Source organism: Gekko japonicus, unplaced genomic scaffold (genome assembly GCF_001447785.1).
Source record: "Gekko japonicus isolate JY-2015 unplaced genomic scaffold, Gekko_japonicus_V1.1 scaffold314, whole genome shotgun sequence".
NCBI lineage: Eukaryota > Metazoa > Chordata > Lepidosauria > Squamata > Gekkonidae > Gekko > Gekko japonicus.
Window position 1 is genome coordinate 976,957 of NW_015170284.1, and position 20,866 is coordinate 997,822.

Genomic DNA, 20,866 nt, shown 5'->3' on the forward strand with positions numbered 1-20,866 from the left:
CTACGCATGCCATAAGAATAAGGCAATCTCTTGGATTGAGAATAGTGTCCCTGTTTTCATCAGTGCACTGCTGGAACAGATGTTGGAACTAGAGTTGGTGTTTTTTTTAAGTACCTAACCCACGGAGCCAGGATTCCTGGGAAGGAGTGGAGAGGGTTTAGGTCTGGTTTATGTCTGCATATCCCTGACTCCTTCATGGGATCTGCTTTAATCGAGAAATGAGCTTAATTCAGTGTCACACAAAGCTGACATAAGCACATGTTGTAAATTTCAGCCATTTTGAGGCTATGTAACTAGTGTTAAAAGTGACAACTTTTACACGTGTTTACTCAGAAGTATGTGTCAGCATGTTCAGTGTGGCTTACTCATAGGTGAGTGTCCCTTAGCTTTGATTTCCAGCTTTTTGGAAGTGATAAGGTTTTTTAATAAGAAATTCACAGCATCCTTAAAAAGTACACTTATCTCTGCTCTTTTGAGGTAAATGATGATGGATAAAAATAATTAAAATCCTATTTAAACATATAGTGTTGCTGCACCTGTAATCATAGGTATATCCATTAACTATTCACTATCAGCAAAGCCTAGCTTATTCTTAGTTGATTTTTTTTTAACGTCAGTTTCAGTGCTAATTTTTACCAGCAGCTCCATCAGAGATAGTTTTTTTAAAAAAAATTATTTTATTTTGAACTCAGGGTTGAATGTGAAGCATTAGTTTACACAATCTGGAAAATATGTCTTGGCTACTATCACCCGATCGTGTTATTGTATGATATTAGTTGCTTAATTCCTAACACCTTTAATGCCTGTTTGAAAGGATTTGCCCCAAGACATACCATGGGAGAAATAAACACTGATGGCATTTAATCAGTCTGTCTCTCAGTGAAGCCTGACATCAGCAAACAGCCGTTGTGTTCTTTTCATTGATGCACCAACCAGACAACGTGTGCTCAAATCAAATAATCACACTTAGCTGGACTCTCAGCCGTCTTAAGTCTCTAGTCCAATTATGGCAACCTATGATTAAACTGCCTGTCATCAAAAATGTCAAACTTCATCTGCCTGAGGTCTCAGAGAGGAGCAGATCAAGGCAGAGTAATGGAGCCATTTATATCTCAGATCTGAAGCATTAGTTACAACGTACAAATGAGCGTTGTAAAGTGAGGCTGCCAGATGTTATTTAGTGGCCTCGTTTGCATCTATTGTTTAGTATGTTTTAAAAGACTATATTCTTATATTTGCCTGCCTAACATAACTCAAAAACCACCCTCCACCTAACTGAATTGTACCCCGTGTGCTTTACACCGATGGATGTTTATTTTGATAGCAAGCAGAGAGAGTGGTTTATTTGTGAATCATTGTAAAGTTATATGTGCAAAACTGTTTTGCAAGTGAGCTTTTGTGTTCCCCACGTCTGTAATGCGAACATAAAATCTACTGCCTTTCCTGTACCATGACTATGGATGACTGAGATATCTGAGTGCCTGCTGCCCATTAGGAGGCCATAGCTATATGGGCTTCCTCCCCAGTGGGAAACTTGCTAGTCACCCAAAGGAGTCACTGTGTACGATGCTATTCAGAGAAGTAAACAGAAGCTCCATATCTGTAATGGTTTGTTCTTCCAGAAAAGCTTCTATGAAGTCATGCTCCCCCCTGCTTCCTTTCTTCTAGCACCCTGGCACTCCTATTGGCCTGCCTCAGAAGTTAAGCACCAAGGCCTCCTCTCTCACATATAGCTTCATACGTACTCAGCCTGTTGGCAAGTAAAGGAAAGGACTGTTCCACAGCTTTAGAAGGATTTTCTCTCCAGCTGGCCAACCCAAAGGGCCTCCCATATTCAGGGCTCTTGTTATGGATGTGCAGAAGCAGGAGGGGGATAGTTTTCCCAGACTAATTAACCCAAAGTAGTCACATGTGATCTGTGCATGTGGCATAAGTTTCCCTTGATTCCCAAACTCTCCTCTGTACCAACTTTAAGTGATTCTGTGTTCCTGGCTACTTCTCCTTGTCTGTCTCCTGCTGTCTGTGTTTCTACTCCCTCTGTGAGGCTGTTTTCTCTTTACATCTCACTTTCCCCCGTATTAAATCATCTGGAAATAATACATTCCCTTAGCGCTTCAGGGCTGAAGCTCTTGCCTGCCACACTTCACCATGGCAACCTGCAGGGAGGGTTAATCGATTTGGGGAAAGGGCGTGTTTCCTTCATGCTGACAGCGAGGGCTGATTGGCACATGCTATCCTTTAACATGCTTACAGAAGACAAACAGGCAGCAAATGTGGCTCTCAGAATATAGAACTCCTATCACAATTCGTTCTCCCCCCCCCCGACTTTCCCCATTGCTTACATAGCATTCCTGTGGGGATGAAGAGGACAGAATCCAGTGCACATCAGTGCAAGGTTCACACACACCCCCTCTCCAGAACCTTTGTCATTTTCAGCACTAATGGGCTCAGTGACTTAAATCTTTCTCAAGCTGAAGAAGTTATGAAATGAAGCAAAAACAGCTTGGTCATTATTTAGTTCTGTCCTTGCTTACATCTGTGCAATGCATGAAAATCAGGACAACTTCAGGTATATCAAAATTCTGTGTGGGAATGGGAATGGTCACATGTGAGGTCTGCATACATGTGCATTTCCTGTTATCTGTAAACTCTTAGAAATCTCAGTTGGCTTTTGCTTCCCACCATGTGAAATTTATGCATGTATAGTTGTCATACATGACAGTCTTCACTTAGTTTGCTGCTGAATCTACATGCTTTCTTCATAGTTCACAGTCCAGCATACATAAATGGTTGAAATATGATGTGGAAATTTTATAATGTTTTAAACGTTCCTTTAAATAATGGGAATATAGACAGAGTTGAGGATGAGAGTTTCACTTCCTTTTCCTGCATGCACACAAAGTAACTATGTAGTTAGGCATGGGGGGGATTTTTTTTTTAAAAAAAGAAGCATTGAGCAAATTTTAGCCACCCATTTGAAAATTCTTAAGGAAATCTACTTGCTCACAACCAGGACCTCAGTTCTTTTGGAAGGCCTTGATGCATGAGACGGGGGGGGGGGGATCCTTTGCTGTCTTTGAAAATCTGCACCCTGTCAAAGTCAGTCATTGAGGCAGAGATTCTGGTTTTGCATGAGGCCACAAGAGAGGTTTATGTCTTGAGGGTGATGCTGCCTTTTATCTGCCTGATGCAGATGTTTGTGAGCTCTTCGTAGTGGGACTGCTTCTTTCGTTGGCTGCACAGTAGCATGCTGTGAGGAAGTTGCCATACAATAGGCCACACGCTGTGGTGCTATATCTCCTCTATTGGTGGAGAACCTTAATTAGTGGACAAAACTAATTAATCTGAACACTGTGTTCCAAACGCCAGATGTTGCCATTAAAAGCGAATACTTGATCCACTATCAGTCCAGCAGCATCATTAGCATTGTAGTGGTAGACTTTTGATGGTTGAGATTTATCTTGAGGATTTCTCACATGAATCCATTGTTCTTTGACACACAGTATAAATGTCGTGTTGGAGGAGAGTGTTATGGGCACCATGGAATGCCAAAAAGACAAATAAGTGGGTTCTAGGTAAAATTAAGCCTGAACTCTCCCTAGAAGCTAAAATGACTAAACTGAGGCCATTTTACTTTGGTCACCTTATGAGCAGAAAAGACTCACTGGAAAAGATAATAATGCTAGGGAAAGTTGAAGGCAGCAGGAAAGAAGGAGACCCAGCATGAGATGGATTGACTCAGTCAAGGAAGCCACAGACCTCAGTTTGCAGGACCTGAGCAAGGCTGTTAATGATAGGCAGCCTTTTTCAGCATGGAGCTTTTGTCCACCCATTTTTTTATCCACATAATTTTTCCAGCTTTAAAAAAAAAAATGCTGTATTCTCAGAAGATGTTACCTTCTCATCTTGACCATAATGGGTTGCATCCAACCAACCACCAACCTTCTGAGCTAGATCCAGCACAAATTTCCTTTTGCACTAGAGCTCTTACACATGTAAAAACACAAGAAAAAGATCTTGCAGGCTGCACAGTCAAACTTACTGTATCCTTACTTGCATTTCCACATGAACATAAGAACATAAGAGAAGCCAATGTTGGATCAGGCCAATGGCCCATCCAGTCCAACAATGTCACACAGTGGCCAAAAATACCAGGTGCCATCAGGAGGTCCAGCAGTGGGGCCAGGACACTAGAAGTCCTCCCACTGTTGCCCGCCCCCCAGCACCAAGAATACAGAGCATCACTTGCCCCAGCCCGAGAGTTCCTATCTATACCTTGTGGCTAATAGCCACTGATAGACCTCTGCTCCCTATGTTTATCCAATTTCCTCTTGAAGCCGTCCATGCTTGTAGCCGCCACCACCTCCTGTGGCAATGAATTCCATGTGTTAATCACTCTTTGGGTGAAGAAGTACTTTTATCTGTTCTAACCCGACTGCTCAGCAATTTCATTGAGTGCCTATGAGTTCTTGTATTGTGAGAAAGGGAGAGAAATACTTCTTTCTCGACCTGCTCTATCCCACACATAATCTTGTAAACCTCTATCATGCCACCTCTCAGTCATCATTTCTCCAAGCTAAAGAGCCCCAAGCGCTTTAACCTTTCTTCATAGGGAAAGTGTTCCAATTCTTCTATCAACCTAGTTTCCCTTTTCTGCACTTTTCCAATGCTATAATATCCTTTTTGAGGTGTAGTAACCAGAATTGCACACAGTATTCCAAATGAGGTCGCACCATCAATTTATACAGGGGCATTATACTTGCTGATTTGTTTTCAGTTCCCTTCCTAATAATCCCCAGCATAGCGTTGGCCTTTTTTATTGCAGTTGCACACTGTCTTGACATTTTCTGTGAGTTATCTACTATGACTCCAAGATCTCTCTCTTGGTCAGTTTCAACCCCATCAATGTGTATTTCTAGTTAGGATTTTTTGCCCCAATGTGTATCACTTTGCACTTGGCCACATTGAACTCCATTTGCCACGTTGACGCCCACTCGCCCATTCTCAACAGATCTCTTGAAGTGCCTCACAATCCTCCCTGGTTCTCACCACCCTGAACAATTTAGTGTCATCCACAAATAATGAATTTGTGCAACCAGTTTATGGATACTATAATATATAGGAGGAGGGAATGCTGGTTGTTATGCAACTGCTTGTGCAAGTGGCAGTTTTTTAACGTCACAGCCACCATCCCTGGAATGATGTTTCCTGTATAAAAAGCCATGAAAATTGGTGAGCTGCAATGGGGAGGAGAAATAAAGTGTAGCCACTGGCTGCCCTCCTCCCTCTTCTGCTTATGGAGCTTCACTTGCAGAAAATCTGTGTCTTCTTCCAGTTGATTGGTTGGATGTAGCCCTTTTGCATTCTCTTTTCTGGGATCCCACCCTTATAGGCCTTAGCCAAATTTAACTGGGCAACAAAAGTTGAACCTATCCTTTGTCTTCTAGACCATCCTCATTAGCTCTGGAATATGTGTTGTTGCTTGCATTGTCATTGAGTCTTGACCAGTTTAGGACTATCCTAGACTCTCAAAATGTTTAAGTCAGTGTAGGGTTGCCAAATACAGAAAACATACCAGTGGGGGAGCGCCCTGCCGGTCCGGGAGCTGTTTCCTGAAGCGCGCGCGCCGCCAGAACATCACCGGAAGTGACGTCACACGCTGGGCGGGGCCACGCCATTTGAGGGGAAAACAAAGAGTTTTCCCCTCAAATGGCGTGGCCCCGCCCCCAGCATGCGACGTCACTTCCGGGTGACGCGCACGCCGGGGCGGAGTTCCCCCCGGGCCCCGATTCCCCGGCGTCGGGTAATGGGCCTCCGGGGCGGGGGGAATTCCGCCGTACCGGGGGGGTTGGCAGCCCTCAGTCAGTGGTTCACAAGGCTTTATCAAATATTTGGAGTGCAGAATGGTTTCAAAGGCAGTTTCTTGAAAATGGAATCTCAAGCAAGATCTGGCTTCAGACTGTTTGTAAGAGACGAGGACATTCCTGAGCTTGCTGCCCGGTCAGTATTAGTAGTGCAGGTATTACTGATCATAGCAGGTATGACATTCAGCTCTTGCCAGGCCTTCACTGGACTGTGCTTTACAGGCACAACACTAATCTCGCCCCAACTAATATGGAATTGTCCAGTATCTGCTACAGAATCTCCTGCCCTTGTTTACTCTAAATATATAGGCTACAAATTGATATATGAAATAGGATTATTCTCTAAAGAGTCCTCTAGTGTGCTCAACAGGTTGCCTCTTAATGATATATTTGCCTATGGTCACATTTTTTTCTCCCTACTCTTGGCTGCAATACACTTGATTGTATAAAAAACACAATTTTCAGCTCAGAAAGTCTTATATCAGTGTTCAGACTTTCCCCCATATTTTTGTGATGCTTCCATTAATTCTGCCCTGAGGCTCTGATGATTCCTTCCTTGTTTAGAACCACTCACTTAGGAGCAAGGTGAACCTCTAAATTGTAATCAGTTGCCAGTGATCCTCTTACAGATCACTTTGTGATGCTCAGAATAAATACTTCAAAAGAATGTCTGACATGAGGGGTGTGTGCACGTGTTAAATGTTCTATTTACATATATCATGACTAAAAATGAATTCAGTATATAAATATATCTCATTTAGTAACTTAAAAAGTACTGTTCCTGATACTTACAAAAAGTTCATTTTCACTTATCATTCAAATAACTGTGAAATGATAAACACAGCACGGTTTTCTGAGTATACATGGCACTGCATGGCCTTGCTCAGGTACAAGGAGATAGGAACCACAGTGAAGCAGTGGTGAGATTCATAATAATGAGAACCAATTATCAGTGAATAGAAAGAGGGAATGATTTCCTTTATTCCTTCTCCCAATTCTGTCTCAGATAGGAATGGCGGCTGGCTGCATTTTTTTTTTTTTTTGCTTGCCTTTATTTAAAACATTTTATACCACTCTTCTACCAACTGGTCATTATGAGAGATTACAAAATATACAACATTGATGAACACTAAAACAATAGCTCAACAATTTAAATAGCAGAAAACAACATCAGTTTTAAAAAATTTAAAATAGCAGGAACTCAGGCTAGAAAGTGTCTAGAGAGTTTTTCATCTTCCGAGAACACAGAACCTGGTTTTTGTTGAGGCAGTCTTTCAAAGTGGCTGGCATACATTGTTAACAAACCCATGCTTAAAGCTAGGGATGGCCAGCTTCTTTATTTCTTTATCCATGTTATTTTAGACACTAATCCAAGCAGGTAGAACTATCAAGTCCCCTCACAGATGCTCAAGAATTGACCGACAGCAAGGATTATACATGTATGATGTGCATGGACTCAAGTGCTTAGTGGAGGGGGGGGAGTAAGAATTGAATTTGCTTCCTAAAAGATCTCAAGAGTTAGATTGACATGGGTTCTTTGTTTTCACCAAATATGCACAAGATAGCTGTATTATATCATTAATGTGAAAGTACACCTGGCAACTCATTGATTCTTTCCCTTGAAAGTGAAAAATGTGAACGCATTATTAACATTTGACAAGGTCATTGTGGACAGATGGTGTTAACTCACATGCTACCATACTATCTTGGGGAATAAGGGATTACACAGATTCACTTGGTCCAAAACACTTCACATGTTCAGACCAACCTGGTATTTTTCTAATTCTTAGGAGATTGCTAAAAATGACTAGACATGAATTTTAAAAAATAACACCACAGTTAATATACAGAATGCAGCGGCTTGGATCCAGTGATGCACTTGTGCAAGATCTTGTACAACACCTAGCACTTTCCTCCCTGTATATTATAGTGCCCAGATACTGGTTGCACAAAGTTTTGTGTAAACAAACACATGAATGAAGATACAATAATTTTGACAATGGAAGTGGCTACTGCAGTCTTTTTTCTTGCATTTCTATTTGTGCAAGAGCTCTAGCACAAGCAAAAAAATTGTGCTGGATCCAACCCTAGATATCATATGTCCTCTACAGATGCATACCTGCTTCTTTTATCTTTTTCATTCCATCCAGGAATACCTGGATGTTCTAGGAAGACCCATGGTCCTGGCAGGGAACAGGGCAAAACAGGTTCAGTGGACCAATGTTTATCAAGATGCTTTGGTAAGAAAGAGCTTATTATTTATTCATTCATTTATTTAATCTGTTTATATCCCCAAGTCTCTATGGTGTTCTCAAAACATCAGTGAAAGCCAATAAATCTTTAAAAATTCAATGAAATCCAGTTCAGTAAAATAACAGATTAAAATTTGGATTAGATAATGGAACAACAAACCAGCAGCAATAATAAATAGTTAATAATTGTCTTCTCCACTAAAACCCCAAAATAACAAATGGGGATATACATATGACAACAAGCCTAAACTAAGGAAAATAACAGCAGTCCACAGAATGCCTAGGCAAACAAAACAGTTTTCATCTGATGCTGAACATACAACAGATTTGGCACTGGGCAGTCCATTATACAGGGGCAGATTAACCATTAAGCAGACTAAGCACATGCTTAGGGCACCAGGGCCAAAGGGGGCACCACAAAGTTGGGGAAAGGGTGAAAAGTTTTGTACAGTATATTGTGTTATCATATGAATAAATTTTTGTATTGCTGCAACCTGCATTGTATATCTGGTCAGACAGGTCAACAACTAAAATGGACTGGGTCAGTGTGGAAAGGAGGAGGGCACCAAGATTGGTCAGTGCTTAGGGCACCAGTGAGCCTTAATCCACCCCTGATTATGGAGAAGGCATTCCACAAAGAAGATGTCCCAGAGTCTCTTACTTTAGTTGCTACTTACCTTTGAAGGCAGAAGCCCCAAGGGGCAAGCCATCCCAAATAAATGTTATAACTTTTGGGCATGGTCATATAAGAATATGCATTTGTCCCAGACTGTGAGGATTTAAAGATAAGAACTGACAGTGTTAACTAGTGAAGTTCTTTCTGCACTGGCAAGATACGTCCCCTGTGATTAGTATCTACTAGTAGCCTTGCTGCTACATTTTGAACTGAAGTTTTCAAGCTGTCCTCAAAGGCATAGAGTGTCTTACAGTAATCTAACCTGGAATGAATCACTGCAGCTAAATTACTCTTTCCAAAGAAAGGCCACAGCTGATGTACCAGTTGAAGCTGGTTAAAGGTGCTGTGGATGAGACTGAAATATTCATTTGCACAGATTGTGCAGCACCCCCATGCTGTGAACCTGCTCCTTTTGAGGAGTGTGTAGTCCTATTGAGAATAGAATGAACTCCAGTTCCTTGATTGAACTACTATTGATCAACAACTCCTCATATTATGGCCTTCATTTAACCCATTACAATGTCCAAACACATGTTTACAGTGTTCACTGTCTCATTTGACTCTGATGAAAATGAGAAGAAGAGTGGTGTGTCAGCATACTTCACTTCGAATTGCCAGAGGACCTCCAGATATTACAAAGTATGGAAGGAGAGATGGAATCTTGTAGGACCAAATAGTATAAATTTTACAGAGATTAGTAGTAATCCTTAATGGGTGCGGACTGGGCCCAGAAAGAACAGTAAGCAGCAGTAAGAAGGAGGAGCAACCTCTGAGAAGCAGCAAAAGCAGCTGCCCCTGGGTTGGCAAGGCAAGGAAAGAAACGTTGCATGAACTATCTTTATGCAATCTGTTAACATAAGGGGGCAGTCTCTTGCCTGAGGTCCACAAAATCTGGTGCCCTGATCCAAAGAGTCATGTGCAAGATGATAATCATGCTTCCTCAATCAACATATAGGCCCCTGTATAAGCAAGTGAATGTCATGAAGCACCCAGAGGAACCATTCGCTGTATGAAACACCTTGCACATGTGGAACAGATTGCCTTAATGCATTTTGGCTTTCCTCATGCTAGATTCAAGACTAGGCTTTGACAAAGCTAATAGCTGCTTCAAGTGCAGCCTCGTTCCACATGCAGAGCAGGCTGTCTAGATTGCATCTTGAATCAGCAGGATATCAACAGTGTAACAGAAACAGTCAGGTCTGTCCTCTAAGACAACCATCCACCACCAGTCCTTTGCTAGAGAGATTTCAAATGGATCTGTTCTCCAAATTCCTTCAGGAAGCAAGCTCTGCCAGTTCAGAGCTGCAGTACAATGTATGCATGAATGTTGTTGTTGCTCCACCTGAAGCAGCAGGGCTTCTGTACAATTTCTTCTTGCATCTGATCATATTTTCTCTGCTGTCATTTCCTTTCGACAGGGTCTGGGCTTGGTGGTGACAGGCACTCTGCCAGTGTTCAACCTCACTGAAGGCGGTGGTGACAGGAAGGTATGTTTTCAACTTGCAAGGTATTTTTATTATTATTATTATTATTTATTTTTGTATTTATACCCCGCCCTCCCCGCAAGTGGGCTCAGGTATTCCCTGTATTCAAACCAGAGATCCACAATTGTTAATGAAGTCAGCCAACTATGGAGAGATTATATGTTTGTGGGCCTGTGTGAAAGAGAGTGTGGGAAGGGTGTATACAAGCATTTATTTTATTAATAAGGCAGCCTGGACAGCTGTAAAAAGAAAAGGTTATTTTTGCATATTGTGCAATCAGTGCTGAATTTGCCTAATTTTGGGATGGGTAAGCATGATGCAAGACACCATATTGATAGAGGATTTTTATGAAGAAAACAGTTGTCGGCCAATCAACATTTTGTCTTACATTTACTGGTTTTCTGTATCACAAAATCAGGGCTAAAGACAGCATGTCCACCCAATCTAGCATTTGTTTTGTGATGTGTAAAGGAACTTGAAGTCAGGAATGGCAGCAGGAGAACAAATAAGAGATGAACCAATTCCAGATGAGACCATAGGTACATAAACCACACTCTGGCAAGACAAAGAATTTTACCTGGTTATATATGTCAAATGTCAACATTTGAAGGATGAGCAGAGCATCTCTTTTTAAAAGGATCCTCATTTTACGGATCACTTGCTTGAACTCTGTCATACCATTAGAGGAAATAGAAAGGTAGCTTCTTCTTCTTTGGGCCAAGTGGTAGGAGAACTGAACCGTTATTTATGGCACATTCAAAGACCCTGTAGTGAGAAGTATCAAATAATCTTACATGAGCACAAATTAGTTATGCAGGTCATTGGACTAGAGCCCTGTCCAGGATGGTCTGGGAACTCTGTATGCTGCAGCACTGTCAAAGCTAAGCAGAGATGGACCTAATCAGTGTCTCAGTGTGAGAATAGAAAGAGCAATCAGCTCTATAAAGGAAGAGCAGGAAATAATAAAAATAACAAGGGCAATTTCTACATCATATGCACTTGAATGGAATTTTTCACACTTTATAGTGACAACTGAATTTCAAGACAAGCACACACCACTAAATAGATCACAAATACCTCCCTTTTCCCCCAGTGAGTAGAATCCCAGCATGTGTCCACAGTCTGTCTCATCTGCCTTAAGCTCCCACTTTTGTGTTTGGTTAGATTTATTGGCAGTAATAGACCTGCCATGGCATTCCGTGTCAGCTTGTTTTTAAGCAGGCAATGATCTGTTTCCCAACTAGGTAAGCAACAAGGCCAAAGACCAAGTCATTTATTCTCTGGGGAGCCTGGCTATTGCCTCATAAAGCAGCATGGCAGCTCCACTGCAACAATTATCCCATGCTGTGCGCTGTAACAGCTGATATGGTGGCTTGTTGCAGGTGCAGGCACTGGTATCTCTTTAAGAGAGGATGTATGTCTCTCAAAGAAGCACCACTGTGAGGACAGGAGAGCTGTGTGAGGGGCTGACTTCATGTCATTGGAAAGGCCCTTGTTCTCCCCTTACCTCATGGCTTGTGAGGTTAGTTTATTTCTGAGCTATCTAGCAGGGGCCATATCACCAGACATACAGGCCTTTTGAACAGACTTGCTGGGATTTGGGGACTGAGTGTCCATCATACCCCATGTGTGGTCTACAACCTTTTTTGTGCTGGGCAGACATGCTGAGGGCCAGTATAGCAACAAATACTGGTTTCATTCTGTAGGGCAGAAAATGAGCATCCAGCCCACAGGTTTCCCTGACTCTTAGTCTAAAGGGATATTTGAGTGCTGAGGTAGCCTGAGTTTTGTGCTCATACAATGGCATGTGTCATCCATGACAGTGCACAAGCATATGTTGATATAATAAAGTTAGCAGTCTTCCCCTGCCTCTGCTTATCTGTGTGTCAAGGTGAGTTCATACTCCTTCATTCCTCGAGGAACAGCAGGTCAGCATCACACAGGCCATGCTGGTTTCAAATCAAAACTGAACTGAATCCCACAGAATTTGAAACCCTAATTTCATAGTAGAATACAAACTTCCACTTTCAGTGTTTGAAAGGAGCAACAGTCTCTTGGGAATTCTGGGGTCCTCTTTATACTCTGTTTACCTAATTTCAGTAAGAGGGGAAACTATGATACAGAGAATCATATGATATGATAAAATTAGTCTATATAAATGGATTTAATTCTGTGAGTATGCATATGTACTCATATAGTGTTTTACCAAGTCATTGGAAGACGTAATTTGGAAATATTGCAGGATCCAGGTGTGCTTTTGGGGAGTTAACAACAACTTTTGATAATTATGGTTATTTTGCTAAAGAAAACAGGGTACAATGAATAGCTGTACCATGATGACAAAGGAATATGAGTGATACTTCATCCAGAATTCATATAATGTTCCAGGATGCGGGGTAGAAGAGAGGGTGATATATATGTGTTTAAGTGTAGATGGCTAGATTAAGTGTACTACCGCCCTCTTGAATTTGGGGTCCTTTGTTTATTATTTATCACAAGGAAAACACTTACTGTACTTTTTCTGTATGGTAGTTTCCATCCTTCTGTCTAGATCAGGGACAGGGAAGGGAACAAAATGTTGTCTTTCGAGTAGGAGCCGCCACTATCGTACCATCACTTTTTACCATCATTATCAACTGGCCCTGGGGAAAGAGAGAATGACAGTGTCACATGGAACTGACAGCACTGATTGGGTGTACCATCTTTGAGACGTCATCTTTATGGAAGATTATTCTGGAACATCTAGAGCACTTAATATGTTGTAACATTGTAGTGATGATTTTGTATGGTTTTAACCTGTTTTTATGTATTGGTTTACGCCTATCTGTGAGCCGCCCTAAGCCTGCGTCGCGGGGAGGGAGGGCTATAAATTGAATTTAATAAATAAATAAATATAAAATAAATTTTGTTGTTTTCTGTCTTTGCAGAACCAGCTCATCCTAGGTGTTGTGGGGATTGATGTGGCTCTGGATGATATCAAGAAGTTGACACCACAGTATAATGTGCGTAAGAAACAGATGTCTTTCAGATTGGGATCTTTACAGCCTCCAGATTTCTGAAACAAATAGTGAAAATAAAAAAGCAGGCACGGAAGAGAGAATTATCTATGAGAATTAGCATTAGATTGATTTGTGCATAGAATTTCCTCTTTTTTATGTGCACTCCCCACAAATAATTATGCATTGAAAGGATGGGAATCAATCTACCAATTTAATTTTTCTTTTTAAGAAAAAAAGAACAGACTTAATTATTTTCTTTACTCCAAATCATTTTTAGCTGTCTCCTATTAGCACTTATTGGGAGCAAGCCAAAGCAGGTCTACTCAGAAGTCCCATTTTATTTGGTGGGGTTTATCCCTAGGCTAGGAAAGTGCTCTTGGGATTGCAGACATAGCCTCTTCAGTAGGAACTATAGCAGAAATCCTTTCCTTCAGTTTACAATACCTTAGACACTGGTTTTGTGCATGAGCTAAGTAATAAAGGAAAAGGTATAAAGGTCTCGAGAGACTTGAGTTTCCACTAAATTTCCACTAAAATACTTTTGTTGAATCCATCCTCCCACTGCAGAATCACCCCTTCTGGTGCTCTTGGGGGCCACCTGTCCCCCAGGAGCAGCATTTTGAGAGCCTGCTGGGCTGCAGTATGATAGGAAGGTGAGAAAGTCCCATTCTGCCGATGAAATTCCCTTCTGCTAGATCCAATCCACTATCTGTAACACGGGAACTTGGATGCAACTTAATTCCTTCCTTTTGAGTCCTGATTTGTTTTTCTCTAGAAAGATTTTCTCTTTTTATCTTCCCACACAGTTAGGGGCTAATGGCTATGTATTCGCTATTGACTTGAATGGATACGTGTTGCTACACCCAAATCTGCGACCCAAGGTAAGAAGCGTTTTCTCCTCCTCTGTTTCTACCCACCATTATTTTAAAAACAAAGACTATGAGTGCTTTTAGACTTAGCATTTATCCACCACAAAACGAACAGTGGTATTGGCTTGCCAGCAACTGCTTTATCACATGCCGCTAAGAAAATATTCATAATCCGGTTTCTTTGTTTAGGAGAGGGGCTGTGGCTCAGTGGTAGATTACATGCTGTGCATGCTGAAGGTCCCAGGCTCAGTCCCTGACATCTTAATTTCAATGATTAAGTTGAAGGTATTGGGGAAGGCTGGAGAATTGCTGCTAATCAGAGCAGACGTGAGTGAACAACACAGATCAGTGATCTGACTCTCGGTATAAGGCAGTTTCGTATGTTCCTTACATTCAGTGTGATAAGTAGTGACTGACTTACAACATGCATATTGCTGGCTATGCGCTGTAATAATAAATTCATTCATTCATTCTTACAACATGCTAGGTTGGAGCCTGCAGGTAATTTCTGCTGATGGAAGGGGGGGCAATTTTTGCTAATTCTCCCCTTCTGTGGCAGATGTCCAGCACCCCCTCATGCTCTTCTTGTGGAGTTCCCCCATTCCCCCAGGAACACCATTTTAGGGGCATTTTGAGCTACAGTGGGTGGGGACGGGTGGAAAGTCATGCTCTGCTAACAGAAATCCCTTTCATCAGCAGATATTTTCAACAGGATCCAAGCCACTTTATTTTTTCTTGTTTGCTACTAAGCTATTATCAGTGGCCAGTGCTATCTAGTTTGAATTCATGAGTTCTGTGGAAATATTGGTGGTGGTAAATCACCTCCAGACTGAAACATATTCAACAGCTATCAAATAAATAAAGGTATAGTTCACATTTATAATCCTAAAGACATTCTTTAAAAATCCTACAGATTATACAAAAATGTATAATTCTATAGACATATCATCATTCCCCATTTAGCCACAAAATGAACACAGTATCTGAAAGCATCAGTGATCTGTCCCAGTGTCAGTGATTTTTATTATCGGCAAGCAGCAGCCAACAATTTGCCTAATTATTTTTAATCAACTTGTGAAATTCAATCCTTTTGCGTTTCTCTGATTTCACCACTTCCTGTGACTAGAACACAACCCTTACATTCCCTACGCCCATTTTGAGGTCTCTCCTGTCTCCTATGCTGTCTACCCTTTTCGTCTACTAGCCCTTAGCATCCTTTGAGCACTGTCTTCCTGGCCTGGTTGCAGCACACAATCCTTTCTGACCCTCAACCAAACCAGTTTCTGGAACAGAGCTGGGACTTCCCCAAGGAATGGAGCTAGCCCCTGACTTAACTCTCCAGTGAGACCCTACCGTGCTGCACCAGGCCGGCAGCCCCAGGGCCATGTTCCAGCCACTTTGGAGCATATCAGCCACAGCTGCAACAGATGCCCAAGACAGCCCACATTCTCTAGGTTGTCAGGTGGGCTCAGCTTCCTCTGATGCTGGCAGCCCTTTAAAGGGGCTGGTTGGCAGGGCACAATGCATCCCCAGAGCTGCCATCAGGGCCATAAATGGCCCAAAGACTGACTGTGAGGTGTTGCTGGACAGGTAAGTCTTGGCCCAGTTTTGTACCCATGTAAGGTTCTGGCCTGCTTCTAGGCAGTTTTCAATGGGTGATATACTGCTCACAGGAAATAATGGTCCATAAATTATAAAGGGTCATGCACTGTGGATCAACTGAGGAACACTCCCTCGTCCTTAGCCATTCCAGCCTCCTCAACAGGATTCCCAATACTGATATTATCAGAAGTAAAATATCAGTATCAGGAATTATCAGGAGGTCCAGTATTGGTATTGGATGTTGCCAATGTTATCTGATAACATAAATATCAGATATTTTACTAGGTTGGCAATAACCATCTGCTTACCCCTAATTTTTAGTAGCTGTACAGACATACAGTGCTTATACAATTAAGCACAGGAACAGGCAGTGATGTCACTGAGCTTCATGAAAGGTCAGTCATAGGATACTGTAACTGAAAACTGCAGCCAAACATTTGGCACATTATTTTGAATGAGTATGTAAAATTCAGCTCTCCTAATGTCTGCTTCCATAGTCTGATGTCATCAGATCTCAGAAGGGAAGTAGGGTTGGTACTTGGATGGGAGATACCACCAAGGAAGGCTCTGCAGAAAGAGGCTCTGCTTCTCATTTGCCTTGAAAACCCAGGTTGCCATAAGTTAGTTGTGACTTGATAGCACATAAGTACATACGTAGTATCTAGTCCTCTTCTTTCCAAGAATATATAACTCTCTTTTTTTGTTCTGTGGTCTCCTATCTATCTCCATGTTCATCTTCCTCCTTGGCCACTTTGGCCCTTTCCTTAATGGCTATGCACATGGCTTTTCCTTTTCCTTGTACCAACTGTGAGGTGATTTGTTTTGTTTTTAGCTAATCACATGTCAAATTTATTATTCATATCTGTAGTGCCTCCTCATTGATCAGTCCAGCAACTCAGGGGTATAGCGCAGAATGTAAGAGAGTGACTTGCCCCAAGTCCACCCAGTTTATACAGGAAATTGTGATTAGATGCAAAGAAGAACAGGGATTCTGTACTTTAGTCTGTAGAAGAGGAGATTTTAGCAGTTACAGCTTTTTATCACTTTGCAGGACAACAATTAAAAGTATAAAATGTCCTGTCCTGGTTTCTGTCCCCACTGCCCCATGTGAATTAATTTATGGTCAGAGTCCTGGCAACAAGCGGGGTCTGGGTGTTGCTGCCGGCACCCTGACTAGTAGTATAGCCTGGGGCTCCTGTTGAAACAACTAATCCACCCCAAAAGACTGCTTGACTCAAACAATCAAAAGGCAAATGGACATAACCATTTTCAAAAACTGGGAGGGAGGTTAAGAGCTGGCCAACAAGTCAAGCATATCAAGATGTCAGATTAGTAGCACATTTCTTTGTGACTGCATGTCTCACACATTACTGTGTATCCCAGTGTGTGTCAAGCATTCTGTACAGGGAGCATGAAAGCTCTAAGAAAACAAGGGGGACAGCCAGTCCCCCATGATGATCTGGTGGTTTTCTTTAGTATCGAGTTGCCTAGACTGAGGGAATGCATCAGGTCTAAAAGTCTAGATCAGCCAGTAACACCAACTTGGCCCTTTAGTATCCCCTGATTTCTCATGCCATGATGATTGTGGGGTGTCGTCTGAATGTTTCAGGTGGAATTGCAGTACCCACCTCTGACGAACAGTCTCAGGGACAAACTACATGAGATGTTTTTAGTGAGTTTTAATGGGTTCCACAGACCTAATTCACTTTCCCATCAGCCACGCAGCAGCTGTGGGGGAATGTTAAGAGTCTGTAGTGGCCTGATTTGGCTTTTCCCTCTTAGATTTCCTGAGCTGAAATGGCCCAAGATGGTTATTTGTCCTGTTTTGGAGCAGCACATGCATGGAATACTGCATTTGTAGCTCCAAAGTGAGGGAAATAATTTCCCCCTTGGGCAGTTTCAGCTCAGGAAAAGAGTGCAGGAAGGAAGGTAAGAACCCTTCCCCCTGCCACAGTCCTGAGCTGAATCAGTCCCCTGTTAAGACTCTTAAAACAATATTCCTCGCAGCTGCAGCGTGGCTGTAGGAAAGCGAGTCAGGTCTGGGTTCTGTCTTGTGTAGTTTGGCCCTCAGTGACTCACAGAGCAGACAGCCACTATGATCCATAAAGCTCCCAGTTAGACCCCCACAACCCTGACAAAGTGCACCCATATGCACCCACAGGCAGCAGATCACAAATATGACCTCGGTTGCTCATCCCCCATGTTTGTATTTGCATAACATATGATTTCCAATAGAGCTGATAAATGATGACTAGAAGTACTAGGCAGAGTTTGTCTCAGGAACTGAATGGATCTCATTTCCAGCTAATTATTCATTGCTCCAGTGCTGGAAGCCATTTGCTGTGCTGTACCTCGTAGCAGGAAGTAGCGTTCTCGTCAGCCACTAAGCACTAATTGTCACCTTTCAATGACATGATGCATGGACTTCCCCTCCACTCCAGGCAGGTGTAGACAAAACGAGCTAGACACTTTTATGAAATATTACGTCTTTGGGATATTAAGAAAAAGAAAAAGAGAAGTGAATAGGAGCCGTACACTAATTTATCTAAGGGAAAGCTCTGTGTCCATCAGGGTGGGGCAAGGGAAATAGGCAAGGGAAATGGATACTAATCAGATAAATCAATCATTAAAAGGCCAGCCAAGAATTAAGCACTGACAAATGGTGCTACTCATACGGAAATATATTTCATTGACAGAAACCTCCAGCTCAGTACGTCACAGTTATTAATAAGAAGGCAATGTGACAGAGATGGACAAAAACAGCAGCCGTTTACTCACTCATCTCAGTCCTGCTCTGATCAATAACAATTTAAATTTCTCAGCAAACTCACATCATCCCACCACCCAGGGGTCCTTGTATTTTCTGATAGTTTGGCCTGTACTCAACCAGGAGTTTTGCAGAAGTTTTACACTTCAAGAAGCAGCAGCATTCTCTTTTCACACACAACTCTATATAAAGGGATCTTGCTGAGCTGAAATCTGTTTGCACCTTAATTTATTGTGCCTTTCTAGACACCTGTGAATGGTTCACACCAACAAACTGTGTTCCTACAATATGTACATTTATGCAGTAGAGATAGGTTATGCGTTGAGTAAGGCTTTTGAGAGAGTGTTAGAATTGATCCTTTGAACCAATGTGGCAGGGGGTAGGATTGTGAGGTAATTGGAGCAGTGGTAGAATTCTACCAAGTGGTGTATTACAATTGAAACTAGAACTGATCCCTTATATTGCAAGGTTACTTTGCCAGCAGGAGTATGGAACTGTTATTTCACATTTGGAGTTGAAGTATGTTTGGTAAACAAAAAACTGCTATGGAATCACAAGTTCCAGTGGCTTGATATCACAGAACTTGTATCCTTTGGTTCTGCATAATGGGGCTAGAAATTAGCTGCATTGCTGGGTATTAGTTTTGGTCCTGCTAAATTATTTGAGCCAGCAAAGGCTACATCAGATATTATGAGTAAGACAGCAAACTGTGGGACAGAAAGAAAACTCCCAGGCCAATAATGTATGGAAAGTCCTTGAGGTATATGTGAAGTGTGTTAACCATACTTTAATCATACCTTAAATGAATATGTGTCAACTTCGGTGTTAAACATTTATCAAGTGTACCCAAGCTGTAAAACCAAGATGTGCCTCTCATATGATTGTGAGATGTTTTTGTGTACATATTGGTTTGAAGAGTTACATGGCACATTCTGGTTTTATGAAATCTGCCAAAAAACATTCTTGTTCAGCAAGGTCCTCAGTATTCTGCTGTAATGTTGGAGGTAGTTGTTTTTATTGCTGCTGCTCTGGTTAGCTATTACTAAACTGTTCAGATTTTTGTGTTTCAACCTTTTATTAGTGTATAGTATTTTATTACTTGTATTGTACTGTAGCCTGCTTTGAGAATGTACAGTTAGGCTAGTCAATTGGGATATAAATGCTAGCTCTGCTAATGAAGTAATGTTCATTTCTCATTGTTTCACATTTGCAGTGTTTTGGGGTCAGTGATTTCCTTTCCCAGTCATGTTTATGTTGCACTTTGTTATGCCATAAATGCCGAGACCTCGCATTGCTGTTGCCTTTAGAAAGCCTTGAACTGGCAGAAACTGCTTACGGATGCACTGAACAATGGTTGATAATTCTCACCTAACTTGCCATTGCTTTTTTCTTTTAGATCATCAATTTCCAGGAACCTGTGACCTTGGACTTCCTTGATGCTGAACTAGAAGATGAGAACAAAGAAGAGGTAGGTGGTATAATGGAGATGCAGTCTCTTCTATTTTAGGCAAATCAATTCACTTAACTTACAGCATATGGGCAACAGCAAAGCAGTGTAAAGATGTCAACAACATTGCATTTTGCTTACATCTGCAGTGTAAGATTCCACCACGGTTTCATCCATGTCCCAGCCCTTTAACAGTAGTTTGGTAGACTGGCTACTTAGTTCCTATACTGCCATGACAACATTTTACAGTAATGTGGCAGATGCACATACATATATAATGAATTTCTACATTTCTAGGTAGAAAATTGCATAGTGCCTTTGTATTTGTGTAGCAGTCACATGCATGCCTATTTTGTATGTTCATGATATGACAAACCACTATCAAACAGGCTTCCTGTCCCGTGTGCATACAGAGCACACATGTAGTCATTACACATGCTAGTATACATCGTAGAAGCCACATTAAATTAATATCTATGTAGGAAATTTATCATGTGTAACGCAGCTCTTAGATGTAATTCCTTTGTCTCAGGGCTGCAGTCCTGATTAATTTTCCATAGAGTGTGTGCAGTAGGGATTCCTTCCTTTCTCTATAACATATGGGTCGTTTGTACTTACGATGGAATTCATAGAAGCAGCACAGGGAAGGAGGGAGGTGATTGGGTAAGGAACATCAGAGGGTATAAATTCTGGTTTAATCTATGAAGACAGGAGTATTGAATTCTGTAGCATCCACTGAGAGAAGATGGCCATGTGACAGCAATGCTGATTCTGTGAATGCAGATCATGAGAGGGAGGGCAGGAAGGGTTGCATTGGTGCTTAGTTCTTGTGGCCATTTCTTACGTGCCCAGGGAAATGCTGATCACCATTTTGGGGTCAGGAAGCAATTTTTCTCCAGGCCAGTT

General features: G+C 41.7%; 1 protein-coding gene across 1 annotated transcript in view; it reads left to right on the forward strand.

The window, feature by feature from the left end:
- Positions 1-20,866, forward strand: part of CACNA2D2 (calcium channel, voltage-dependent, alpha 2/delta subunit 2) — an 871,471-nt gene that overhangs the window by 799,426 nt on the left and 51,179 nt on the right. Inside the window, exons 15-19 of the mRNA XM_015417855.1 lie at positions 8,015-8,104; positions 10,211-10,279; positions 13,204-13,278; positions 14,082-14,156; positions 19,910-19,981. Of these exons, the coding sequence (XP_015273341.1) occupies positions 8,015-8,104; positions 10,211-10,279; positions 13,204-13,278; positions 14,082-14,156; positions 19,910-19,981 (381 nt within the window). The remainder of the gene's footprint in view (positions 1-8,014; positions 8,105-10,210; positions 10,280-13,203; positions 13,279-14,081; positions 14,157-19,909; positions 19,982-20,866) is intronic.